We start from the raw sequence: 26,668 nt of genomic DNA on the forward strand, positions 1-26,668 counted from the left end.
AACAATTGCATCGAGGACACATAGAAGCTTAGAGAAGCAAAGCCATCATAAGAATATATGTCTATTGGACAGAGACTTGGAAACCTTCAATGAAGAATGCAGTTACTTTAAACCCGCAGACAAAGGACCATTGAAAACAAATTTGTGTGCTCGACCTTCAACATCACGAGCATTAGAACGGATCCACGTAGACACTGCATGGCCAGTCAATGGTTAATACAACACAGCCATTTATTGTAAACTCCTTATCAAAGTATTCGGCTATTTACGAGACATCTATAGTTTTAACTGCAACATAATGTTACATTCGTTTTGTGCATAGTTTTGCTGCACACAAATCCGTCCTAGATCCATGTGTGGTGTTTTTACATGTCCGTGGTTTTAAAAATAAAAAGCAATTTAATTTTTTAATATGTATTTAACACAGAAAGTCTTAGGAGAAATTACACAAAAGAGACTGAATCCTTATATACAGGATATTATGCATGTACGGTAAAAAGCCACACAAAAAATGTTGTAAAAATAAAAAAAAAATTAAAAAGTATTATATAATTGTAAATATCCATTCAATCGTGCTTAGACCTTACAACAACGCGGCGCACAATAATATTCGATTTAGTGCGCGATTGATTAACAACAGCTTTGCTGTTACCATTGGCAGCAATTGTAGCCGATGGACCTGCCTTTTCATCTTTGCTTGTACCAGTAGCTGGGGTGGATGGCAAGCTTTTCTCAGTAGGTGAGGGAGTGTGGGGATTAAAGCTGTGAATTATGTCTTCTTGAGAGGAGAATTTGACTGATTTACCAGATTCTTTAGAGAGGAAGCCACGTTGTTTGGACAAAATAGAACGAGCTGGTGGGGTGGAAGATTCATCTTGCTCCTTGGGGAAAAGAGATTTTTGCGAAGGCCGCATAGGTGAAAGAGTTTGCGGAGAAATTTTTGAAAATTTTCCAATGACCGAAGGTGGTATTTCATTCTCTTTTTCTTCCGAACCCGATATTGGATTATGAAGCTCAATGGCTTGGTGTATCACTTCATGGGGATTTTGTGTTACTTCCGTTTCTTTTTCTTCCGAAAAATTGGGGTTATCAGGCTCAACAGCTTTCTTAACAACTTCATTAGGATTTTGTGGTACTTCCGTATCTTTTCCTGGCGAAGAATTTTGTTTATCAATCTCAAGGGGATTGTTGACTACCTCATTGGAATTTTGTTGAGTTTGAATTTCTTCAACTTTAAACTTCTCTATAGGAGGATTTTCTAGTTGCTCTTTGGAATGTCCTTGCTTGCCATTATTCTCATGTTCCCCCACAGTATTGGCATTTTCATCTTTGATAGCCTTGAGCGGTGTGGTAGATTTACGTGGCATATTATCAAAAGTTAAACTTCTGCGATTGCTAACAATACGTGGCCTTGCTTCATTCAATTGCTTTTCGGGTATATGAAACTCCACAGCATGTACAGGCTTAAAATCGATTTTATGCTCAGTCAGCAAATGTTCACGGTCCAAGAGTAAACAACGTGATTTTAGGGCCTCAAATCTCCATCTGTACAATAGAAAAGGAGAAATTATAAAGCTATCTCTTTAGACTTAGAAGCTGACATACCTTGCCAAATCCTGTTGTGAATTCCTATGATGCTCCTCCAAACAGGCCATTTGCAAACGTACACTGTGTAATTGTTTCTTGAGGTCATCCGTTTCCTTTCTATACAAAGATGTTAAGGACAAGTGTTATCGACGGCATTTTTATACGGCAGTTGAAACTGATTCATGTTTGATTGATATTCTATGTATGTAAGTATGTACATATGCATAACATTGCACTAAAGCTACGTTTTAAACAGTAGATGAGTGATTGGATGCTGGGAAAGTTTTGGTCATTAAAAAGGAACTTATAGCTAATATTCTGTTGGGTTATACATTTTTTGGTAATGTATAACCATTGACTATATTCTATGGATGTTTGGTTTTTAATAGAAGGTTTTTAAGGGCCAAGAAACGCATGCTTTGCATTCCAAAGAGTTATTTAGTAAGAACTTAAATTAGAAAGCATCTAAAGGTCAAGGGGAAGCACCAAGTTTTAATAAATTTCCCTATACAATCTACACATGATGAAACGCGTTTTGTTAACTCATACTTGCAAAAACTGAGCATTGATTCAAGCCATAGAATGCTTTTTTCGCTTGCCAAATCCTTAAGACGCTCTTGATTCAATTTCAATTTACGCTCTAGTTCTTCATTCTGATTCACCAATTGACGTATGCGTTGATTCAGCTTTTCTGAAAGTAGACCAACCAAAAGGATAATAAAACAAAATTTGATACTGGTGAGTAAAACTAAACAAACCTTGGTATACTTTATCAGCATTGCAGAATATAGTGCTGCATGCCTCAAGCTCAGTATGCATGGCTATGTTTTCTCGTTTCAAACGACGTATCTCATGTTCACTTTCATTGTAAATTTTCTTCATTTGCAGGTAGCTTTTCTTTTGTGAAGCCAATAGTTGTTTCATTACCTGGCGTTGATCATCCACCTCGGCAAATAGGGAATTTCCTTTGCGATCTTGAATGGAAACGAAAGGAAAGAAAATTTGATAGAAAAAAACGTTATGTGCTTATTTCAAAAAAACAAAAAAGAATTTTCATAAAAAAAATATTGACTAAATTTTCTTATTTTTTTTAACAATCAAAACTTTGATAAAATTTACCAAACGAAATTTTCTTGACGAAATTTTTTATAAAAAAATGTGACAAAATTTTCTATAAACATAAACATTTTAGCGAAATTTTCTATAACAAAAAATATTTTTAAAAAAAAATTCGATACAAATAAAATTTTGACAAAATTGTTTATAAAATAAAATTTTGACAAAATTGTTTTTAAAATAAAATTTTGACAAAATTTTCTATAAAAAAAGCTTTGACAAAATTTTTTATAAAAATAAAATTTTTTAAAGAAATTTCGATAAAAATAAATTGACAAAATTTTCGATAAAACTAAATTTTGACAAAATTTTCGATACAAATAAATTTTTTAAAATAAATTCCAAAAAAAATAAAAATTTGACAAAATGGTTTATAAAATAAAATTTTAACGAAATTTTCTATAAAAACAAAATTTTCGATAAAAAATAAAATTTTGACGAAATATTTGATAAAAATAAAATTTTGACAAAATTCTTTACAAACATAAAATTTTAACGAAATTTTCTATAAAAATAAAATTTTGACAAAATTTTCGATAAAAATAAAATTTTGACAAAATTTTCGATAAAAATAAAATTTTGACAAAATTTTCGATAAAAATAAAATTTTGACAAAATTTTCCAAAAAACTAAAATTTTGACAAAATTTTTGAAGAAAATAAATTTTGACGATAAAACTAAAATTTGGACAAAATTTTCGATCAAATAAAATTTTGACAAAATTTTAGATAACAATAAAATTTTGACAAAATTTTCGATAAAGCTAAAATTTTGACAAAATTTTCGATAAAAATAAAATTTTGACAAAATCTATCTATAAAAATGAATTAGTGTTTGTTTGTGGGTTTGTAAATTGGATTGTTCCGTATAGATTAGAAAACGGCTGAACAGAATTTTTTTGAAATTTTCACAGATTGTGAGGAGTTGTCCGGAAGCAGCAATAGGCTATTTAATTTTTTGGTATCGCAAGGGGAGCGGACCCTCCCCCTTAAAGTTCCCTGCCCCCAAAGACTCAAATGAATGGTATTCGGGAGTAGAATACAAATATGATATCAAAAATTGGATCCAAGTACCTAGAGGGCCGCCCCGGCACAAAAACACCCCAAAAATAGGTTTATTGGACGACGATAATGACAATATGGGACGCGAATGAAAGATATCGGGGAGTAGATTACGAATATGGTCAGGAAGGAGGTATAAGCTTTATAATTTGTTGATATCGGAAGGGGAGCGAACCCTCCCCCTTACCCCAAAAGTACGACCCAAAAATAAAAGTGGACCAACCGTTACAATATGGATATCAAATGAAAGGTATTGGAGAGTAGAATAGGAATATGATATGGTAAGGAACCTAGGGTCCACTCCATCCCGAAAGGTTCCTCAAACAAACATATTGGACGTACATATCAATATGGGACCTAAATGAAAGGTATTCGGGAGAAGATTACGAATATGACGTAAAAAATGATGTTTAAGTATTTGCGGGTCGCTCCACCCCTTAAAGGCCCCCCAAATGGGAATTTTACTCACTCATAGCTATATAAGACTCAAATGAAAAGTCTTTGGAAGTTGATTACGAATATGACATTAAACTTTGTGTCCAAGAAGCTAGGTGGTGCTTTACCTCCAAAAATCGCCTCCATTTAAACAATGGGGAATCAAGTGATAGATTTTTTTGAGTAGAGTGCGTTATTGAAATTTGTGCTTAAGTGGCAGATGGGGTGTGATACACAACCCTCCTGTAGACGCCCTCCACCAAATAGCTGTATACACCAATCATGACAATATGGGGTTCTAATGAAAGGTCTGCTCATGGCAGACCACCTCACCCCAAAACAGTCGATCAATCATAATAAGCTAACAGGATATTGTAAGATTTAATTAATGTGTGGGACACAAATAAATTTAGACCGCCATAGCCCCAAAATTATGACGTTCTGCGTTAAGATTGCAACCATTTTTAGCTCTTAAATAGACAAGACCATACGACGTGCTGCTGGGCAACACTTTTTTGTTCAAAAGTTTTACATGGTTTTACATAGTAAGAACTATCGCCACCGCAACAAATGTATAAACTGGCAAATTAGTTCTTTACCATAGAAAATCGTTTAATATGGCAATTTGATTTGATTTAAAAAAAGACTAAATTATGACTACTTAATAGTCTTTTAAAGACAACTACCATATGATGATCAACGTTATAGGCGATAAGCCACTGCAAGCGAGTAGTAGCACTAACATTTAAGTTAGTGCCATCTACTGGTTGCTTTCAAATGGATTTAGTTGATCTAATTGAAAACAGCCAGTAAATGGCGCTAATTTGTAGAAGCCAAAATAAACAGAAAGAGGGCAGAGTGGTCAAAATTGATCATACAGCATTTATCTTCGTTATGATTTCGTTGCGGTATTATTTTTTAACTTTTCCACACTAAGACGGGCCATAACAATAATTTTCCCAAACACCAGATCTCGGAAATTGGTAGGGCGATTTAAGCGAAATTTTGTTTGCACACTTACATTAACATTAAATCCAAAATTTGTTATTAGAATCTGAGGTGGAGTGCCTAGGATGGCCGCCCACCCTCAAACCCCGTCAAACGGATTTATAGACCAATCACTACAGTATGGGTGTCAAATTAAAGGTATTTGAGAGTAGAAAACTAATCTGATATCCAGTTGTGGGACTAAGTGTTTGTATCAGAATCTGAGGTGGGGTGCCTAGGATGGCCGCCCACCCCCAAATTTTTTGACCAACCACTACAGTATAGGTATCAAATTAAAGGTATTTGAGAGTAGAAAACGAATCTTGTTACCAATTGCGGGACTAAGTGTTTCGTGGGTCACTCCACCCCCAAAAAACTTAAATACTGATGCTCGATATGACAAGTTAACGAGTTATTGGCGCCTTTAAATAACCAATGGCCATAACGTTCTGGCGACGATCGGGCCTATGGACCGGAACAAGATGAGTCATCTATGTTACTTGGACATCCGAATTTTTGGATGATGTCTTAAGAAGAGCTAAACGAGCAAAAGCTCTCGGTCCTAAGGAATATCGACGGTCTTGTTCAATCATATAGCAAAGATGGCAACCCAATACCTATATGAAACTCTCATTTTGTCTCTCAACAAACTGGCGAGGAACACATATCAAGTCGCGATAGTCTACAATGGACAACAAATGCAAGACCCTAAATGCTGCGCATGTTATTTTGGCAGATAATTTGTCCACTCAATGCGAGACAAGACAAATAGAAGTATTCTGATTAAAGCAGGCATTCCTCAAGCATATAGGTGAGATGAGAATTAAATACCTGACATACACAATCATTTTGTTAATTTCCACTCCAGTAATACCCGAGATATGGAAAAAATACGCGGGGCACTCATATTGGCCGATTTCTCTATCTCAGGTTGCGAAGATACTTGAATCTCTGCTCCTGCCTGCATTAGGTTTTTCCCTACTCCCAACAGATCATCAAAATGGTCATGAACGATTCTCGTGGCCCTTAACTTACTGAAGGCTTTTGTTTGAGCCCGTCACACCATATCCTTCAATGATATCAAACCTGAAGGCGAACAGTGAACTACATATGCGGTCGCCAATAAGATATAAGACACAACAACTTCCGTTTTAACTTCTTTAGCAAATTTATGGCATTTTTATCAGATGCTCCTGGAATTAAGTGATAACCTTTCTACTTGCTTTAGTTGAGTTTTAATGTCTTTTTTGAATTTACTTTATGCACAGGGAGTTTTCGTTTCGTTGGAGGACTTTCTTTCAATCTTTCTTCCACATCTATTATGAACTTCGCTCACTTACCATTGCTTTCTGGAGCCGATGATAGCATAGCAATTTGGGCATTTGCTTCAGCCAATTGTTCTTGTGTGGATTCCAATATCTGCACCTTTTCTTCCAAATCGGATTTCTTTGATTGCAGATTCTCTTCTAAGCAAATAATTTGATCTTTTAAAATTTCAATATTTTTCTAAAAATGGAAAAGTAACCATTAAATAAAGGATAGATAAAATAAGCGAAGGTATATACTCATAGCCCACCTCACACTCAGCTATGGCCAAGGTATAACGCACTATTTCCTCTTGGAATTCTTCCATTTTTTGTAGCAAATCCATATTTTCATTTTCGAGCATTTGTATGCGTTGTAAATCCTCTTCGGATGTTTTGTTTGTCACATCCAAGGGTTCCACATCTCTGCGCCGCGATATTTCCTCCAGATTATGGGTGAGGTTTGCATTTTCTTCCAACAGCGTGTTATGATCCTGTTGCAGGGCGTTGTAGGAGGCTTCTAGTTTGCCATAACGTTTCTTTAACTCTGTCAGCTCGTTGAGCGCCTTTTGCAATTCATTTTCCTGCTCATTGTTTTCGGCATTTGTATACTGCTCCAGTTCTTGGGATAGATATGTTTGGGCAGCCACTGACACTTCAAGCGACCTTTTCAATTCGTGTATTTTTTGTGTGTCCGCTTCACTTGCTTCGCGCAAATCTTGATAGCGATCAAAGAGTTTGCAAAACTCTTCCACTAGTTCGTCGCGTGTGTAATTAAGAATGTCCGGGTAGTCCACCATAATTATTGCTTTCAATTCCAATATTTTGTATTGTGTGTTGTATTTTGAAAATTTAAATGTAATCAACTGGGCGCATAATGATGATGCTAAGTGGAAAGTATAATTGGATTCATATATGTCTGTGGAAAGTAATTGTGCAACCTAAACAAAACGCGGGCTTAAAACTTTTTTGGAACGTATAACGTTGCTTTCTGTCAAATCAAGAAACGATCAATGGTGTGACAAACGATGGAGTTGGCGTACAAATTATTGTATTTTTATACTTTTCAAAAGCGGCCCAGGATTCTCTAATAGAAGGTTAGGTCAGTGGATAGTGGAAGTGGATAGTCCCCATGAACATCATTAAGGATGTTAAATCTGCCGATTTAAAGTTTCATCAAATAGGAGAAAACGTAAACAAAGAATGAATGTGAAAAGAGAAGAAGTTGACATCCTCAATGCCAAATACTGCCAAAAATTTAAAAATTGTATGTCGGCTGATCGCTTGGCTTAACCTTATTTAGTGAATCCTGAAAGCGGCCTGGGATGATTTTGTTTTCATTCCTTTTTTGTTTACATTTTCTTTTTTTTATAAGCGGAATGAGCGTTGAGCTTCGCGTTGCAAAGAAGCAACTATGCACACAAATTCCACAAAAGCAACACCGTAAAGTTAAAAATGTTTTTAACTTTAACGCTTGACTGCGAGCGCCATTCTGTGCTTCTACACCTTAAGTAGGGTTTTTAGTCATCAAACATAGCGAAACTATTAAAGGTCGTCTCATTTGTACAACAACCGCAAATCATATGGTGCAATCCTCAATCTTATCATCAAGCTGATCGTCGTTTTGCCAACAGACACATAGAAATTTATGTGCGTGTGTGTATTCGTGTGAGTACATGAGCAGAGAATATGCGAGATAGAAGATAACAACAAATAGAATGCTAACAAAAATCTGACATCTTAATACTGTCAAACCTGGCCGACTGTTAACAACTGCTCGCGTGAGACCACCTTTTTAATTCCGCCTTGCTACGAAGACTAGAAGAAGTTCTTCTTGTATGGAAGATATAACGTCGTTATGGCAAACCATTCCAATTCGGTATACTGAAGCCATAAATGCAGCATTTAGAGCAATAACACAGTCAGTAAACGCAGGAGAGAAATCCGGAGAAAAGATGGGGAGAAGCTATTGGGTTGCCCAAAAGGTAATTGCGGATTTTTTAAAAGAAAGTTAATGCATTTTTAATAAAGCTTTGAATGAACTTTAATCAAATATACTTTTTTTACACTATTTTCTAAATCAAGCTAAAAGTAACAGCTGATAACTGACAGAAGAAAGAATGCAATTACAGAGTCACAAGCTGTGAAAAAATTTGTCAACGCCGACTATATGAAAATAAATAAAATAGAAGATCACCCGATTCATAGTCTTGAGCGCATAAAAGAGCTGTTATACTCGATTTCTCTGAATAAAAATCATCATCAAAGTGGTAGCCATGTCGTCCTCTCTTTGCAACATATTAATCGATATGTTTGCAATGGCGTTATTAATGGTGTTCCTAATATGGTTCAAATAACCACATAAAAAGTAATCGTACGGACTATTCACTATTCCATACAAGAAGAACTTCTTCTAGTCTTCGTAGCAAGGCGGATTTAAAAAGGTAGTCTCACGCGAACAGCTGTTAACAGCCGGCCAGATTTCTGTTCTTCTTTCTTCTCGCATATTCTCTACTCATGTACGCACACGCAAACAAATTTCTTTGTATGTGTTGGCAAAACGTCGTTCAGCATGATGACAAGATGGCGGATTGCACCATATGATTTGTGGTTGTTGTACAAATGAGCCCACCTTTATTTGTTTCGCCACAATCACTTTGTGTGAACGACCCATTTATACTACCTGGACACACACGCATTTCTATTAGAGAGCACTGAACTGACCTGCAGGTAGTCTCAGTATAACAGGGTTGTATTGGCGAATACTTTGTGTTGCCAATACAAAAATTGTATGAATTGCCAAACGATTCTTAAAAACCGGAAGTTTGGATTTTAGAAATGTTTATATTAACTGAAATTGAAGTTGGGTAAGGAAATAAAAGTTTTTTGCACTATAAACATTCAAATCAATAGTATTGTAATGATTAATGACAACATGTATGCTGTTGTTAATCGTATTTGATACAATCCCACAAATGATAGCTCCCTCCACTATACTTATGTGCACAGGTGGGTGGGTAGCGTTGTTGTCCTGGTAACCAACACGCTTACAACTTTACATTGTATACCAGCAAAAGTTGTCTATTTCATTTAAGTTTTGGATTTTTTGATTTATAAAAGAAAATAGGGGAAAATGGAAATGGATATACCCAATTCGGCTGATCAAAATATATTGCCTCTAACCACCTTTCAATCGGATGATCTGTTGGAAAAGTTGAAATTTCTTAATTATGAAAAGAATTTATTGAGCGAGCTTAAAATGAAACCATTGTCTAGATTTTATTTTGTTAAATCCACAAATCCGGGAGAACAATTTTACATGTTCACATTGATATGTTGGTGGTTGTGCCAAAAATTGGGTAAAAATATGCAACGGCCTCAGGAGTATGATGATCCAAATGATGTTATTGCCCGCATTGTTGCTATACTAGAGGAAATTGTAAGATTATTTGTCAACACTTACGTTGTTCTTAATAATTTTTTTTTCCTTATGTTGTAAAGGATGTCGATGTGGATTTTACCCCCAACAAACTTATACGTGGTGCTGGCCCAAATTGTATTTTTGTCCTCGATTCTTTGGCCACACAGGCAATTAAAGTGATGAAAGTCTCTTGCCAACGTCTACACATAACCCAGGAGGATGAAATAGCCAATGACTATTTGGAAGACAATGCCGAAATCATATTGGAGCGCATTGAGGATGAACAAAATGAGGCCATCAGTGATGATGATAACAGTGAATTGGACTTGAACCAGAATTCATTAAGGCAATGGGGTCAGCGTAAGCGAAATCACCATAATCATCATCAGCATCAGCTGATGTCGGAAAATGAAGGAAATAGTCTTCAGGTGACTGACAAACTCACTGATCAACAGACTTGGCGTTTGGAATTTGAACAAGTAATGCCACATTTGAAGGTGTATGTGCGAAGTGATGTGCGTGATTGGAGGGCCCACATGAATCAAATGGAGGCATTGAAAACTACCATAACAGAGGTGAGACATAAAGGGAGTTTCCAAAAATTTTTTTTAACGAATTTTGGAAATGGGATGTGAGAAATTTTTTAAGAAGCTTTAAAAAATATAAAAATAAGAATAAAAAAGGATTAAAATATGAAGTAAAAAAATAGTTAAAATAAGAAATTTAAAAAATTAAAAAAAAAGTTTTTAAAAAACAACAAAATATGAAAAACTAAAAAAAATATTGAAAATTTTCTTTAAAATATTTACTACAAAAATGTTATTTGATAAAACTTATACGTACCATTATCGTTTATCTCTTATGTTTAGGCTACCGAGAGCACCCAGCTGGAACTGAAAAAGCTTCACAATGAATTTACATTTTCCCTGGAGAAAATTGAGAGTCGCGAAAAACACTTGAACAACGAACTGCACAATTTGGTCATTCAATATAAGGATGTCTCAATTGAATTGTCCAATATTCAATATGCTCATAATCAGGTTCTGGAAGAAACCGAACGCTCGGTGGAACAACTTAAGGCTGTGATTGCCGAAAATGATAATAAAAAGGCTGAAATGGAAAGACGAGGTCAAATGATGTCCGATAGCAGTAAGTGTAAAAATGAAAATTTTTATAGAAAGTCTAATTTTGAATAAAAAATTTCTATGGAAATCAAAATTTCAGAAATATTTGATGTGATAACCTATGAAAAACAAATTTCGAAAGATTTTTCTATAAAACTAAAATTCGAAAATTTGATAAAATTTTCCATGAAAATCTAAATTTAGAGGAATTTTTCTATGAAAAAATTGAAAAAAATGTTGACAATTTTTTCTATGGAAAACTAAAAGTGATTTTTTTTGGAAATTTTCATTATTAGAATATTTTGGATATTTTACATAAATTTTTGACGATATTTCCTTAAATCCATTTATTATGATTTTTAAAAATTTTTTTGTAAAACAAATATGGAAAAAATTTTAACAAATACGAAACTAAAATTTTGATAAAATGTTCTATGAAACTAAGTTTTTGAAAAAAATCTATAAACATTTTTTTTGACAAAATTTCCTATAGAAATAAAATTTTGCCAAAATTTCCCATAGAAATAAAATTTTGACAAAATTTCCCATAGAAATAAAATTTAGACAAAATTTTCTAAAGAAATAAAATTTTGACAGAAAATTTTTCTATAAAACAAAAAATTTGCCAACTTTTTTTATAGAGACAAAATTTTGACAAAAATTTCTATAAAAATAAAACAACAAAATTTTTAACAGAAACAAAATTTTGACAAAACTTTTTGTAGAAATAAAATTTTCTGTAAAAACAAAATTTTGAAAAAAATTTTCTATAAAAACAAATTTTGACAAAATTTTCTATAAAAGAAAAATTTTGACAAAATTTTCTATAACAAGTAAAAAGGTGGGGCCGAACTTTGGATACGCACCACCTCGGGTATATATGTAAACCACCTTTCATCAAAATTCGGTGAAAATTTCATATCTTATCTCCCATAGAAGTTATATCGAAATATGTTCCGATTTGGACCAAATATTAATAAGTACAGTAGCTATATCTAAAGCTAAACCCATCTGAACCACATACGACACGGATGTCCAAAAGCCTAACATAAGTTGTTGTGTCAAATTTCAGCGAAATCGGATTATAAATGTGCCTTTTATGGGGCCAAGACTTTAAATCGAGAAACCGGTCTACATGGCAGCTATGTCCAAATCTGGACTGATTTGGGCCAAGTTGCAGAGAAATGTCGAAGAGCCAAACACAAAGCACTGTCCCCAATTCCGGCGAAATCGGGCAATAAATTCGCTTTTTATGGAACCAAAACCTTAAATCGAGAGATCGGTTTATGGCAGCTATATTCAAATCTGGACCGATCTGAGTCATATTGACGGAGGATGTTGAAGGGCCTAAGACAACTCATTGTCCCAAATTTCAGCAAAATCAGATAATAAATGTGGCTTTTATGGGTTTAAGACCCTAAATCGGAGGATCGGTCTATATGGCAGCTATAACCAAATCTGGACCGATCTGAGCCAAATTGACGGAGGATGTCGAAGGGCCTAAGACAACTCACTGTCCCAAATTTCAGCAAAATCGGATAATAAATGTGGCTTTTATGGGTTTAAGACCCTTAATCGGAGGATCGGTCTATATGGCAGCTATAACCAAATCTGGACCGATCTGAGCCAAATTGACGGAGGATGTCGAAGGGCCTAAGACAACTCACTGTCCCAAATTTCAGCAAAATCGGATAATAAATGCGGCTTTTATGGGTTAAAGACCCTAAATCGGAGGATCAGTCTATATGGCAGCTATATCCAAATATGGACCGATCTGAACCAAAGTCAAAAATAATGTCGAAGGACCAAACACAACTCACTGTCCCAAATTTCAGCAAAATCGGATAACAAATGTGGCTTTTATGGGCCTAAGACCCTAAATCGGAGGAGCGGTCTATATGGCAGCTATATCCAAATCTGGACCGATCTAAACCAAATTGAAAAATAATGTTGAAGGGCGTGACACAATTCACTGTCCCAAATTTCAGCAAAATCGGATAATAAATGTGCCTTTTATGGGCCTAAGACCCTAAATCGGAGAAGCGGTCTATATGGCAGCTATATCAAAATCTAGCCCGATTTGGACCCAATTCAAAAATAATGTTGAAGGGCCTAACATAACTCACTGTTCCAAATTTCAGCAAAATCGGATAATAAATGTGGCTTTTATGGGCCTAAGACCCTAAATCGGAGGAGCGGTCTATATGGCAGCTATATCCAAATCTGGACCGATCTAAACCAAATTCAAAAATAATGTTGAAGGGCCTAACACAACTCACTGTCCCAAATTTCAGCAAAATCGGATAATAAATGTGGCTTTTATAGGTCTAAGACCCTAAATCGGCGGATCGGTCTATATGGGGGCTATGTCAAGATATAGTCCGATATAGCCTATCTTCGAACTTAACCTGCTTAAAGACAAAAAAAAAAAGAATTTGTGCAAAGTTTCAGCTCAATATCGCTATTTGTAAGGAGTGTAGCGTGATTTCAACAGACAGACGGACAGACATGGCTGAATCGTCTTAGATTTTTACACTGATCAAGAATACTATATAGGGTCGGAAATGGATATTTCGATGTGTTGCAAACGGAATGACAAAATGAATATACCCCCATATAAAATGTAAAAAAATTAAATTATGTTTTATACCCTCCACCATTTGGAGGCCACCGTAGCGCAGAGGTTAGCATGTCCGCCTATGACGCTGAATGCCTGGGTTCGAATCCTGGCGAGACCATCAGAAAAAATTTTCAACGGTGGTTTTCCCCTCCTAATGCTGGCAACATTTGTGAGGTACTATGCCATGTAGAACTTCTCTCCAAAAAGGTGTCGCACTGCGGTACGCCGTTCGGACTCGGCTATAAAAAGGAGGCCCCTTATCATTGAGCTTAAAACTTGAATCGGACTGCACTCATTGATATGTGAGAAGTTTGCCCTTCCTTCCTTAGTGGAATGTTCATGGGCAAAATTTGCAAAATTTACCCCCATCCCCATAGGATGGGGGTATACTAATTTCGTCATTTTTTTTTAACACCTCGAAATATGCGTCTCAGACCCCATAAAGTATATATATTCTTGAGTCATGTCATTTTAAGCCGATCTAGCAATGTCCGTCCGTCTGTCTGTCGAAAGCATTCTAACTTTCGAAAGAGTTAATCTAGACGCCTGATATTTTGCAAAAATACTTTCCGATACAATTCAGCAATTCCTATCCAATTTGGCTGTTATTTTTGCACGTGGTGTTTTGGTATCACTTCTAACAACTGTGCTAAATATGATTCAAATCGGTTTATAATCTGGTATAGCTGCCATATAATCCGATCTTGGATCTTGACTTCTTGAGCCGCTGGAGGGCACAATTCTCATCCGACTTGGCTGAAATTTGCATGAGGTGTTTTGTTATGACTTCCAATAACTGTGCTAAGTTTGACGCAAATCGGTACATAATCTGACATATCTGCCCTATAAACCGATATGGGATCTTGACTTCTTGATCCTCTAGAGGGCGCAATTCTCATCCGATTTGGCTGAAATTTTGTACAGCGACTTCTCTCATGACCTTCAAAATACGTGTCTACTAAAATGGTCTGAATCGATCAATAAGTTGATACAGCTCCCATATAAACCTATCTCCCGGTTTTGCTTCTTGAGCCCCTACAAGGCGCAATTCTTATCCGAATGGACTGAAATATTACACAATGACTTCTACAATGTTCAGCATTCATTTATGGTCCGAATCGGACTATAACTTAATATAGCTCCGATAGCATAACAGTTCTTATTCAATATTCTTTGTTTGTCTAAAAAGAGATACCGCGCATAGAACTCGACAAATGCGATCAATGGTGGAGGGTATATAAGATTCGGCCTGGCCGAACTTAGCACGCTCTTAATTTTTTTATTTTATATTTTTCTAAAATTTTCTATGCAAATCACATGTTTTTTAAAGAAAATGTTTCTTAATGAAATCAAAAATAAAAAAACAACAAAAATTATCTATTTTAAGGTTTTGTCATGACTATCAAAAAAGCAGTTGCCAAACTCAAAGATGATGTGGCCCATTTAAATTTGGAGGTGTCATTGCTGGTAAATGGAATTGATCGTGAAATTTTAAAGAGAACCGGACCATCTGTGGAAATAGAAAAATTCTAGGAAAGCCAAACCCATACAATTCCCACCCAAATAGACATGAAAACACTTTCGCAGAAAAAACACACAAAGTCACCCTCAAATGGAACGCTGGTGGTATACAAGACACCTTATCACCCACTATCACCACCAATGTTAAGTACCAATTTGCGCGCTCGGTACATTTCCCACACACCCAAAAAAATTCCAATTAATTATCATATCTGTCTTGAAAGGAAGGCAGGAATTCAATGCTGTTTGTCTTGGAAATGCCACAAAAACAGGGCTCATCTTACCCAATATGGGAACAAGAAGCTGGTGTCCTCTAAGAAATGATAAGGGGTGCTAATTTTTAGAGTGACATAATAAGAATAAATGAAGCTACGCAAAGCCGTTGGAGTTAGTGTCTAAGAAGGAAATCAAGCAAACTATGGACAAACTAGGCCTGAAAACACTGAGAAAATTATGTAGAGTTTCATATTGCAAAGGTTTCCATTCCTTTATGGACCTGAGTTATATCTATGGAATAAAGTGTTATATTAACTAGTTTTAATTGTATTTAATATAGTCCAATCCTTCTTAAAACGCCACCCTATACCTTCCATACAATGTATGGAATATTGCATTGCATTTATGTTTACCACTCTTGGTGATCTTGACGAGAATGTGACCCAATAAAAGCTAAATAAAGACCACACAAAGTGAACGCGATGCAGGATGATGTTGACGATTTTACACTATCATTGGATGTTTTCTTTTTTTTTTACAAAGAAGATGAGATAAATTCAGCCGCTTGTCCAAACAAAGGCCATCACATTGGAGTGGGCCCCCCAAAAATGCAACCAGTCAGCCAGCTAGCTATCCACTTGATCATTACAGATCTTCTTCATAAAAAAAGGAGAAGAGATCACACCAATTGGAGTTTGGTGTATCAGGCGGGTGACAGACGCAATCATTACCATAATCATAACATTGCCATTGAAAGACTGAAACAGTGGGATGAGGTTAAAAAAAATTATAATAATAATATTTAAAAAATAAAAAGGCATTAAGTTCGGCCGGGCCTAACTTTGAATACCCACCACCTCGGGTATATATGTAAACCACCTTCCCATGGCAGCCGGTTGTACGTACCGGATTGACCCGATGAAGTCCTTCATCGGCAAGGGCTGCCGCCTCAGTGTACAACACACTGCTACAACAACAACGACAACCACCTTTCGTCAAAATCCCGTGAAAAAAGCATACCTTTTGCCCCATAGTAGCTATATCGAAATATGTTCCGATTGGGACCAAATACTAATAAGTAGTCATTGTTCAATTGTGTATAAGAAAATATTAGTCTTTTTGGTAGACATATCTAAAAACAAACCGATCTGAACCATATACGACACAGATGTCGAAAAGCCTAACATAAGTGTCACTGTGTCAAATTTCAGTGTAATCGGATTATAAATGCGCCTTTTATGGGGCCAAAACTTCAAATCGAGAGATCAGTCTATATGGACCGATCTGAGCCAAATCAAAGAAGAATGTCGAAGGGCCTAACACAACTCACTGTCCCAAATTTCGGCGACATCGGACAATAAATGCGCCTTTTATGGGTCTAAAACCGTAAATCGGGAGATCGGTCTATATGGCAGCTATATGTAAATCTTGTTCGATCTAAGCCAAATTGCAGAAATATGTCGAGGGGCTTAACTCAACTCACTGTCCCAAATTTTGGCGACATCGGACAATAAATGAGCCTTTCATAGGCGCAAAACCTTAAATCGAGAGATCGGTCTATATGGGAGCTATATCCAAATCTGGACCGATCTGTGCCATATTGCAGAAGTATATCAAGGGGCTTAACTTAACTCACTGTCCCAAATTTCGGCTACATCCGACAATAAATGCGCCTTTTATGGGCCTAAGACCTTACATCGAGAAATCGGTCTATATGGCAGCTATATCCAAATCTGAACCGATCTAGGCCAAATTGAAGAAAGATGTCGAAGGGCCTAAGACAACTCACTGTCCCAAATTTCGGCGACATCGGACAATAAATGCGCCTTTTTGGGGGCAACACCTTAAATCGAGAGATCGGTCTATATGGCAGCTATATTCAAATCTGGACCGACCTGGGCCAAATTGAAGAAAGATGTCAAGGGGCTAAAGGCAACTCACTGTCCAAAATTTTGGCAAAATCTGACAATAAATGAGCCTTTCATGGGCGCAAAACCTTAAATCGAGAGATTGGTTTATATGGCAGCTGGAGAAAGTTGTCGAAGGGCCTAACACAACTCACTGTCCCAAACTTCAGCAAAATCGGATAATAAATGTGGCTTTTATGGGCCTAAGACCCTAAATCGGTGGATCGGTCGATATGGCAGCTATATTCAAATCTGAACTGATCTGGGCCAAATTGAAGAAAGTTGTCGAAGGGGCTAACACAACTCACTGTCCCAAATTTCAGCAAAATCCGATAATAAATGTGGCTTTTATGGGCCTAAGACCCTAAATCGGCGGATCGGTCTATATGGGGGCTATATCAAGATATAGTCCGATATAGCCCATCTTCGAACTTAACCTGCTTATGGACAAAAAAAATCTGTGCAAAGTTTCAGCTCAATATCTCTATTTTTTAAAGATTGTAGCGTGATTTCAACAGACAGACGGACGAACATGGCTAGATCGTCTTAGATTTTTACGCTAATCTAAAATATGTATACTTTATAGGGTCGGAAATATTGTAGATATTTCGATGTGTTGCAAACGGAATGACAAAATGAATATACCCCCATCCTTCGGTATTGGGTATAAACATTGGGTTCAAATAACCAGGTGGCCGCCCTGAGCCAAAAACCGCACCAACAGTACAGGCGAAAACCAAAAGTGTACCGATCGTAACAATATGGTACTCTAAAAAAGGTATTCGGTATTAGCACAGGAATAAATTATATAAAAATTGGGTTCAAGTACCTAGGGGACCGCCCCGAGCCATAAACCGCACCAAAAGTACCGTCCAAAGCCAAAAATGTACCGATCGGAACAATATGGGGCTGAAATAAAAGGTAATCGGATGTAGAGTGCAAATGTGATACTTAAAATTAGGTTTAAATGCCCAGGTTGCCGACCCGGGGACAAAACCGCCCGAGCCAAAATTCGTCCCAAAAGTACCGCTATAAAATCAAAAGTGTACCGATCGGGACAATATGGGACTCAAATATGGGACTCAAGTATAGTAGGCATATTATTTTAAAATTTGGGTCCAAGCACCTAGGGAGCTTCCGCGAGCCCAAAACCGCCTCAAAAGAACAAAAAATGGGCCTATCGGGACAATATGGCACTCATATAAAAGGTATTTGGGTGTAGAGTACGAATGTGATCGGCTGTAGAGTACGAATGTGGCGGTTAAAGTACCCAGATGGTGTTGGTGTAGAGTACGAATGTAATATTGAAAAAATCGGTTCGACCAATTGGCCGCCCCGTGCCCAAAACCGCACCAAAAGTTCTGCCAAAATCAAAAGTAGATCGATCGGGGCAATATTTGAATCAAATAACAAGTATTCGGAAGTAGAGTACGACTATGACATCAAAAATTGGGTCCAAGTACCGAGGGGTCCGCCCAAGCCCAAAACCGCCCCAAAAGTACCGCTCAAAATCAAAAATTTATCGATAGGGACAATATGGGACCCGAAGGTTAATGGTAATAAAACTACCCCTTCCCACAAGTACCCAGATGGTGGTGGTGTAGAGTACGAATGTAATTTTGAATATTGAACCAAAAGTTCCGCCGAAAATCAAAAGTAAATCGATCGGGACAAGCCCAAAACCGCAACAAAAGTACCGCTCAAAATCCATAATGAAGCGATTGGGACAATATGGGACTCAAAGGGAAAGGGTAATAAAACTACCCTTTCCCTCAAGGAAAGTGTAATAAAACTAACCTTTTACCCAAGGAAAGGGTAATAAAACTACCCTTTTATCCAAGAAAAGGGTAATAAAATTACCCTTCCCCAAGGGAAAGGAGTAATAAAATTATCATTCCCCAAGGGATGGGGGTAGTAAAATTACCCTTCCCCAAGGGAAAGGGGTAATAAAATTACCTGCTAATAAAACTACCCTTTCCAAAGGGTAAGGGTAATAAAACTTCCCTTCCCCAAGGGAGTAGAGTACGAATTTGATATTAAAAACTGAGTTCATGTACCAAGAGGCCGCCCCAAATAATGGATGGTCATGTCAATATGGGACTATGAGTATGACACTTGTGAGGTCCAAATAATGCTGGGCCGCGCCACCCCTATAAACCCTATTATGGCTGTATGGGCATATAAACCTTTCATGGCTGTATGGCTTTCAAATAAAAGGTTCCCGAGCACCTTTTGATTTTGAATATAAAATTAAAATTTATGTCCAAGCCTTTAGGTGCCTATCTGCCCTTAAAACCACACCAAATAGGTAAACTGACCGATCATAACAATGTGGGGATCAAGAGATAGATCTAGAAGTGAAAATCTGAACCGATTTCTACGAAAATCATCACTAATGTCGAAAGTCAAGATAAAATCCTTCTTGCTTAAATTCATGAGAATCGGTTAACAAATGAGGACTTTATTGCAATATTTCTTAAAATCGGGCGAAAATATATATGGGACCTATATTCAAGTCTGAACCGATTTTTTCCAATTTCAATAGGCTTTGTTTCTAGGCCGAAAAACACGCCTGTACCAAATTTTAATATGATGGGATGAAACTGCGACATGGACAGACAGTCGGACATACCTAAATCGAATCAGAAAGTGATTCTGTTGATCGGTATACTTATCAATGGATCCATATCTCTTCCTTTTGGGTGTTACAAACAAATGCACTATGTTATAATACCTTGTACCACAGTAGTGGTGTAGGGTATACAAATAAAAATGTTTTCTGAAGCGCTTTGTTTGTGCTGTATAGACTCAAAAACGGCTGAACTGATTTTCATGAAATTTTCACAGATGATAGAGTTTGGCCCCTGGTGAAAATAGGGAACTTCATTTTGTGATATTAGAGGGATTTTCAAAAACCTCAGATCTCGGAAATGGGTGAATCGATTTAAACGATGCCCCTTATGGTATTTGTATAAAACTTTGGGGTCAAATAATCGTGGGGGACGCTCTACCCCAACTGCCACCTATAGGTCATGCTTACTGATTGGGACAATATGGGTATCAAATGGAAGGTATTTGAGAGTAGAGTATGAATTTGATATAACAATTTGACCCCAAGTGTCGGGAAGACCACCCCAACTACAAAAACCGGCCAAAAATGACATATTTACCGATTGGGGTAATATGGGTATCAAATGAAAGGTAATTGGAAGTAGAATACGAAATTTATACAAGCATTTGGGGTGAAGTCCCAGGGGGACCGCCCACCACAAAAACCACCCCAAACAGACATGAAGATCGATCGAGGCAATGTGGGATTCAATCTAAAAGTTCTTTAGAGTATAATTCGAAACTTGAAGAAAAATGTGGGGTCTACTCCCAGTCGGGTCTCCCCACCTCAAAATTACGCCCCAACTGGATATTTACACTAAACCGGACAATGTGGGACTCAAACGATAGGTATTTGAGATAAGAATACGAAACGTATACAAAAATTTGGGTCAGTACCCGGGGGGTCGCCCCACCTCAAACTATGCCCCAAATGAACATGTTTGCCAAACGGGAGAATATGGGATTCAAATAAAAGGTTTTTGAGAGTTGAATTGGATGATAAATTATTTAAAAACTAGCTAAACCGTGCACGCTCCTCCGCGCTTTCTTTTACTTTATATGGAACAAAATTATCCTTGAAATATTTATTTTCGACAAGTGCAATACCATGCTATATGTGTATCGTTTGACTAACAGTATAACAATATTTTGCTTTCCACAAAAAGTAATCGCGGATTTTTTAAAAGAAAGTAAATGCATTTTTAATAAAACTTAGAATGAACTTAAATCAAATATACTTTTTTATACTTTTTTTCTAAAGCAAGCTAAAAGTAACAGATGATAACTGGCAGAAGAAAGAATGCAATTACAGAGTCACAAGCTGTGAAAAAATTTGTCAACGACGACTATATGAAAAATCCGCAATTACTTTTTGGGCAACCCAATAAATGCCTTTATTTGAATACCCTAAGATCTTTATTGGTCCGTGAATTCGCTCGGCGGTTTTAGGGTTATCTAAGTTACATGTTCTCCATTCTTAAAGTCTTAATTTGAGCCCGATATTTTCATGGGGATTTTGGCAGTGGCAGCCCATATTGCCATGATCGCTGAATACGTTTGTCCGATTTAGGGGCGTTTTCGGAAGTGATGTCGTCCAGCATCGTGCTCTTCTCTCAAATACCAGTTATTTAAACTCCATATTGCCATTGGTTGCAAAATTGGTTACAAAAAGTTGGTCTCAAAATTTGGCATGGTTGGTAAATGTTTACCCTTTGGAGGGTGTTGTAGGGAAGGGGCGGTGCCCCAAATACATGGTCCCATATTTGTATATCATATTCGTATTCTACTCCCCAATACCATTATTTGAGCCCCATGTTGCGATGGTCAGCAAATTGTCCCCCTAATACCTGGTCCGACAATTGGATATCAGATACGTTTTCTAATCCTAAATACCTTTCATTTGAGTCCCATATTGTCGTGATTGGTCTAAATATATATTTGGTAGGTTTTGGAGGTGGGGCGGCCCCCTAGGTACCCCATCCGAAATTTGGATATCAAATTTTTGTTTTTAGGTTACTATAAGAGAGCAGACAAAATTTCGCTTAAATCGCTCCACCCATCTCCAATTTTGGCGTTTCTGAAATTTAAGGTAAGGGGGAGGGTCCGCCTCCCCTTCAGATATCAAAAAATTTAGTACCATATTTCCACCACAGGAAACATACAAACAAACACAAATTGATTTTTCTATATAAGACTTGGACTATCCATGTCAAAAGGGTACTGCAAACACTTAATGTTGCGCGAAGCACACTGGCCCAAAAAAAAAAAAAATATCGTATATGAAATATGTTTCCATACAATTTTTGTTAAAACATTGCATCCCAATGTGCGACAGTCAAATTCATTGTCATCGCATCCACATAGCCCATTACCATTCCAATCTTCACCATCACATCGTCATCATTTACTAATGGAGTTGTTACTTAAGAAATGTAAACAAATATTTTATTTTATTTGTCTGCCATTTAATAAAGACAGTCCGGGGAAAATGACGACAATATTATCCCATTATACCAAATAAGAATAGGATAGAATAGGCAAATGGAGAATGCCACACACTTGATTCACCACACAGCTCTCACGCTATCATACGCAACACCACAGAGCAAAAAGGCAGCCGGGGAATCAGCCACTAGATAGTACTACATAGGCTTAAGTTTGGTTAAGGGTAACCTAGAGTTGTTGCCTGGCGGCATAAAGACTCATGTCATTGATAATTGGAATATCAAGATAATCATCACACCACACACACACACACACACACACACAGGCATACTTGTCATACTGAAAGGCAATGCCTAGCCTCGTATTGTATGATAGCACCAACGAAGGATACCACCAACTAGGATGTTGATAATTATTTACCGATTGATTATCCTATGATAGTTAGGGTTTATTTGCTAATACATTTAAGTTGTCTAATTAGGAGAATACATTATCATTAAGTAAGACAGGTAATTGTTTTAGGGATAACTTGCTTGTTATGGGGGCATTCTAAGACAAAACGAAAATAAAAGGATATAAAGTTGAATTGAGACATTTTGTATTCTATGCAACAGTCAATATATTAGGGTAAACCAAACGGAATTAGGTGAAAGGTATAAAAGCTGATGATTGAATGTTGCAGCACTATTTTGGAAAAAAATCCGTTAATACCTAGAACCAATCAAAAATAAATATTTAGTTACATTTTAATTTCTTTAAAATAAAATTTTATTTCTATAAAATAAAATTTAATTTCTGTAAAAATTTTGTTTTATAAAACCCTAACACTAACAGGGCCTGCTCCGCTGCGCCTTCTTTATCTCTCTATAATATCATTTAAGGTTGGGGACACTACGCCCTGAATGTGAAGATCGAATTCGTGTCATTGTAGCATATGTCCTCCTATGACGCTGAATTGTCGTGATTGGTCTATTTATCCATTCGGGCGGCCCCCGAGGCACCCGACTACAACAATAAAAACCATGTTTTGTTTTTGGTGATGGTAGGTTCCGTTAGGTTAGGTTGAAAAGAGGGTGCAGATATTAATCTGCCCCATGCCACTATAGACATACACCTAAGCCAGTAGTCGGCTTGGTGTGCGCTCTAAAAACTATAAAGTAACCTCGAAGAAGAAAATTTTAATTTTTAGGAAATGCTCCGACGCCTCATCATCTTCCCCACATGGCCACATAATCTCCTTCTTACAATCCTTGGTGACTGTAAGAATGCAAAAAAATTTCGAACGAATTGCATCACCAATCCCCGAGATCTGGTGTTTTCAAAAATTAGGGTAATGAGAAGTGTTTTTTAGGGGGGCGATGACAGCTCAGATATTTCGACTTAAATATGGATACCAAATTCGTGCAACACTCCCTAAGCCCTTAATTTGAGTCGCATATTGCCATGGTGTATGAAGGGTGTCTTGGGGCTGGGGCGGCCACCGGTACTTTGCACTGAAAATAGATATCAAATTCTTTCTCTACCCCCAAATACCGTTGATTTCAGCTCCAATTTGCCATAGTCGGATATGAAGTTCAGTTTAGGGGGTGAAGACCTAAAGCACCCCCTAAACTGAAAAACTGAACTTCATATCCCCCAAAACACTTGCCTCCAAAATGGGATATCAAATTCGTTTTCTACTCTCAAATAGCATTCATTTGAGTCCCATATTGTCATAATGGGTCAATTAACCTATTTGACGTATTTTTGGGAGGAAAAGCTTCACCTGGACCTGAACTCAAATTTTAATGTCATGTTCGTAATCTACTCCCATATGCCTTTCATTTGAGTCTTATATAGCCATGGTCGGCTAACATGCCCATTTGGGGGTATGTGGGGGTGGGGCGACTTCCCATTATTTGGACCTAATTTTTTGCGCCATATTTGTAATCTACTGCCTAATATTTTTTATTTGAGTCCCAAATTGATAGGAACGTCGAATATATCTGTTTAGAGGAGTTTTGGGTTGGGTCGGCCCACTGAGTCCTTGGACCAAAATTTTAATACGATATTCGTTTTCGAGTCTCCAATACGTTTACTACTATTGGTTTAGGGTTGCGTTTTTGGGATAAGGGGGAGGAACCGCCCCATTCGATATCTAAAAATTATATAGCCAATGTTTCCTTCAAGACAAACTTACACAATCTATGAAAATTTTAAGAAAACCGATTCAGCCGTTTTTGATTCTGAGGAACAAACAAAAAAAACTGAGTCCCGTATAGTCATGATGGGTCATATGCCCATTTAAAGCATCGGAGTTAGGGTGACCCCCTACACTTCGAACTAATTTTGTATGCCAGATTCGTAATCTACTCTCGAATACCTTTCATTTGAGATTCATATTGACATGAATGTCCAATATGTCTGTTTGGAGGAATTTCGGCGTTGGGGTGGCCCGATGGATACTAAGACCCACATTTTAATACCATATTCGTTTTCTATTTTCCAATACCTTTAATTTGATACACATATTGTCCCGTTCAGTCCACTTTCGATTTGGGTGGTGTTTTTGGGTAACGGAGGAGGGTCCGCCCCCTTCCAAAATCAAAAAACGCCTATTTCTCCTTCCTGACCATATTTGCAATCCACTTCCGAATACCTTTCATTTAAGTCCCATATTGTCATGATCGTCCAAAAAAGCTATTACGGGGTGTTTTGGGGTTGGAGCGGCCCCCCCAGTTACTTGAACCCAATTTTTACTGTGAAATTCGTACTCTACTCCTAAATACCTTTCATTTGAGTTCCATATTGTCCCGATCGGGTTACTTTTATTTTTAGGTAGTACTTTTGAGGTAAGGGGGAGGATCCGCTCCCTCCGATATCAACAAATTATAAAGCCTACTCCTCCTTCCCTACCATATTCGTAATCTACTTCGGAATGTCTTTCATTAGAGTCCCATATTGTCATGAACGTCTAATAAACCTATTTTAGAAGGTTTTGGGGTTGGGGCGGCCCCCCCCCCCCGTTACTTGAACCCAATGTTTACTATGAAATTCTTACTCTACTCCTGAATACCATTCATTTGAGTTCCATATTGTCCCGATCGGTCCACTTTTATTTTGGGTAGTACTTTTGCGGTAATTATATAGCCTTTGCTTCCTTGCAGACCAAGCTACGCAATCTGTGAAAATTTCAAGGTAATCAATTCAGTCGTTTTTGAGTCTATACGGAACAAACAATCAAACCGACAAACAAACACAAATTGGTATCTATATCCACCACTACAGGATGGGGGCATACTAATCTAGTCATTCCGTTTGTAACACCTCGAAATAAAGTCAATGAAGTCCTTCATCGGCAAGGGCTGCCGACTCAGTGTGCAACACACTGCTACAACAACAACAACAACTCCATAAAGTATATATATTCTTGATCGCCTCGACGTTCTGAGTCGATCTAGCCATGTCCGTCCGTCTGTCGAAATCACGATAGCGGTCGAAAGCGTAAAGCTAACCGCTTGAAATTTTGCACAGATACTTCATATCGATGTAGGCATTGGAAATGGGTAATATCGGAACAGATTTATATAAAGCTCCCATATATACCGATCTCCCGATTTGACTTGTGCTATTGGAAGCCGCAATTGCCCCTCAAACACCTAGGAATACGTTTTTATATCAGCATTGTACTATATATGCTTTTGATTACCTTTCATTCTATATCCATATTGTCCCAATTGGTAAATATGTCCTGCTGGGGGTTTTTTGGGGGGTAGGAAGGGACCCTCGGAAAAAATAAATTTTTATGTCAGATATGTATTCTGATTTTAAATACCTTTCATTCGATACCCATATTTCCCGAAGCGGTTAAAATGTCCTGTTGGGTGGTGTTTTGGGGGTGGAGGACCATCCAAATACGCAGGGTGAAATTTGTATACAAAGTTCTTACTCTACTCGTAAATACCTTTCGTTTGATACCCATATTGTCCCAATCGGTAAATATGTCTGTCCGGATGGGTTTTGGGATGGGGCGTCCCCCACGGGTATTTGACACCAAATTTTGTACCAACTTCGTGTTTTTGGCGGACCATAAGGTGACATGCAAAATTTCTCCTAAATCGGTGCATCCATCTCCGAGATTTGGCGGTATGAGGGGGGGAGGGTCCGACCCACCCTTCGGATATCAAAAAATATTGTGCACTATTTTCACCGGGGGCTCAAACAATATCATCTGTGAAAATTTCATAAAAATCGGTTTTGCCGTTTTTGAGTGTATACGGAACAGACAAACAAACAGAAAATTTTGTCAAACATTATAATTATAGAAAAATTTGT

General features: G+C 37.2%; 2 protein-coding genes across 2 annotated transcripts; one reads left to right on the plus strand and one right to left on the minus strand.

Annotated features, from left to right (window-relative positions):
- Positions 1 to 438: 438 nt before the first annotated feature.
- LOC106081108 (protein Spindly) lies at positions 439 to 7,388 on the minus strand. The gene is made up of 6 exons (XM_059365992.1): positions 6,763 to 7,388; positions 6,527 to 6,692; positions 2,346 to 2,561; positions 2,137 to 2,278; positions 1,606 to 1,704; positions 439 to 1,545 (listed from the first exon to the last, which is right to left on the minus strand). The coding sequence occupies exons 1-6, from the start codon at positions 7,288 to 7,290 to the stop codon at positions 567 to 569; spliced, it is 2,130 nt and encodes a 709-aa protein (XP_059221975.1). The 5' UTR covers positions 7,291 to 7,388; the 3' UTR covers positions 439 to 566.
- Positions 7,389 to 9,581: 2,193 nt separating this feature from the next.
- LOC106081109 (intraflagellar transport protein 57 homolog) lies at positions 9,582 to 15,710 on the plus strand. The gene is made up of 4 exons (XM_013242842.2): positions 9,582 to 9,929; positions 9,992 to 10,486; positions 10,781 to 11,060; positions 15,043 to 15,710. The coding sequence occupies exons 1-4, from the start codon at positions 9,624 to 9,626 to the stop codon at positions 15,186 to 15,188; spliced, it is 1,227 nt and encodes a 408-aa protein (XP_013098296.1). The 5' UTR covers positions 9,582 to 9,623; the 3' UTR covers positions 15,189 to 15,710.
- Positions 15,711 to 26,668: the final 10,958 nt, after the last annotated feature.

Source organism: Stomoxys calcitrans, chromosome 3, assembly GCF_963082655.1.
Source record: "Stomoxys calcitrans chromosome 3, idStoCalc2.1, whole genome shotgun sequence".
NCBI lineage: Eukaryota > Metazoa > Arthropoda > Insecta > Diptera > Muscidae > Stomoxys > Stomoxys calcitrans.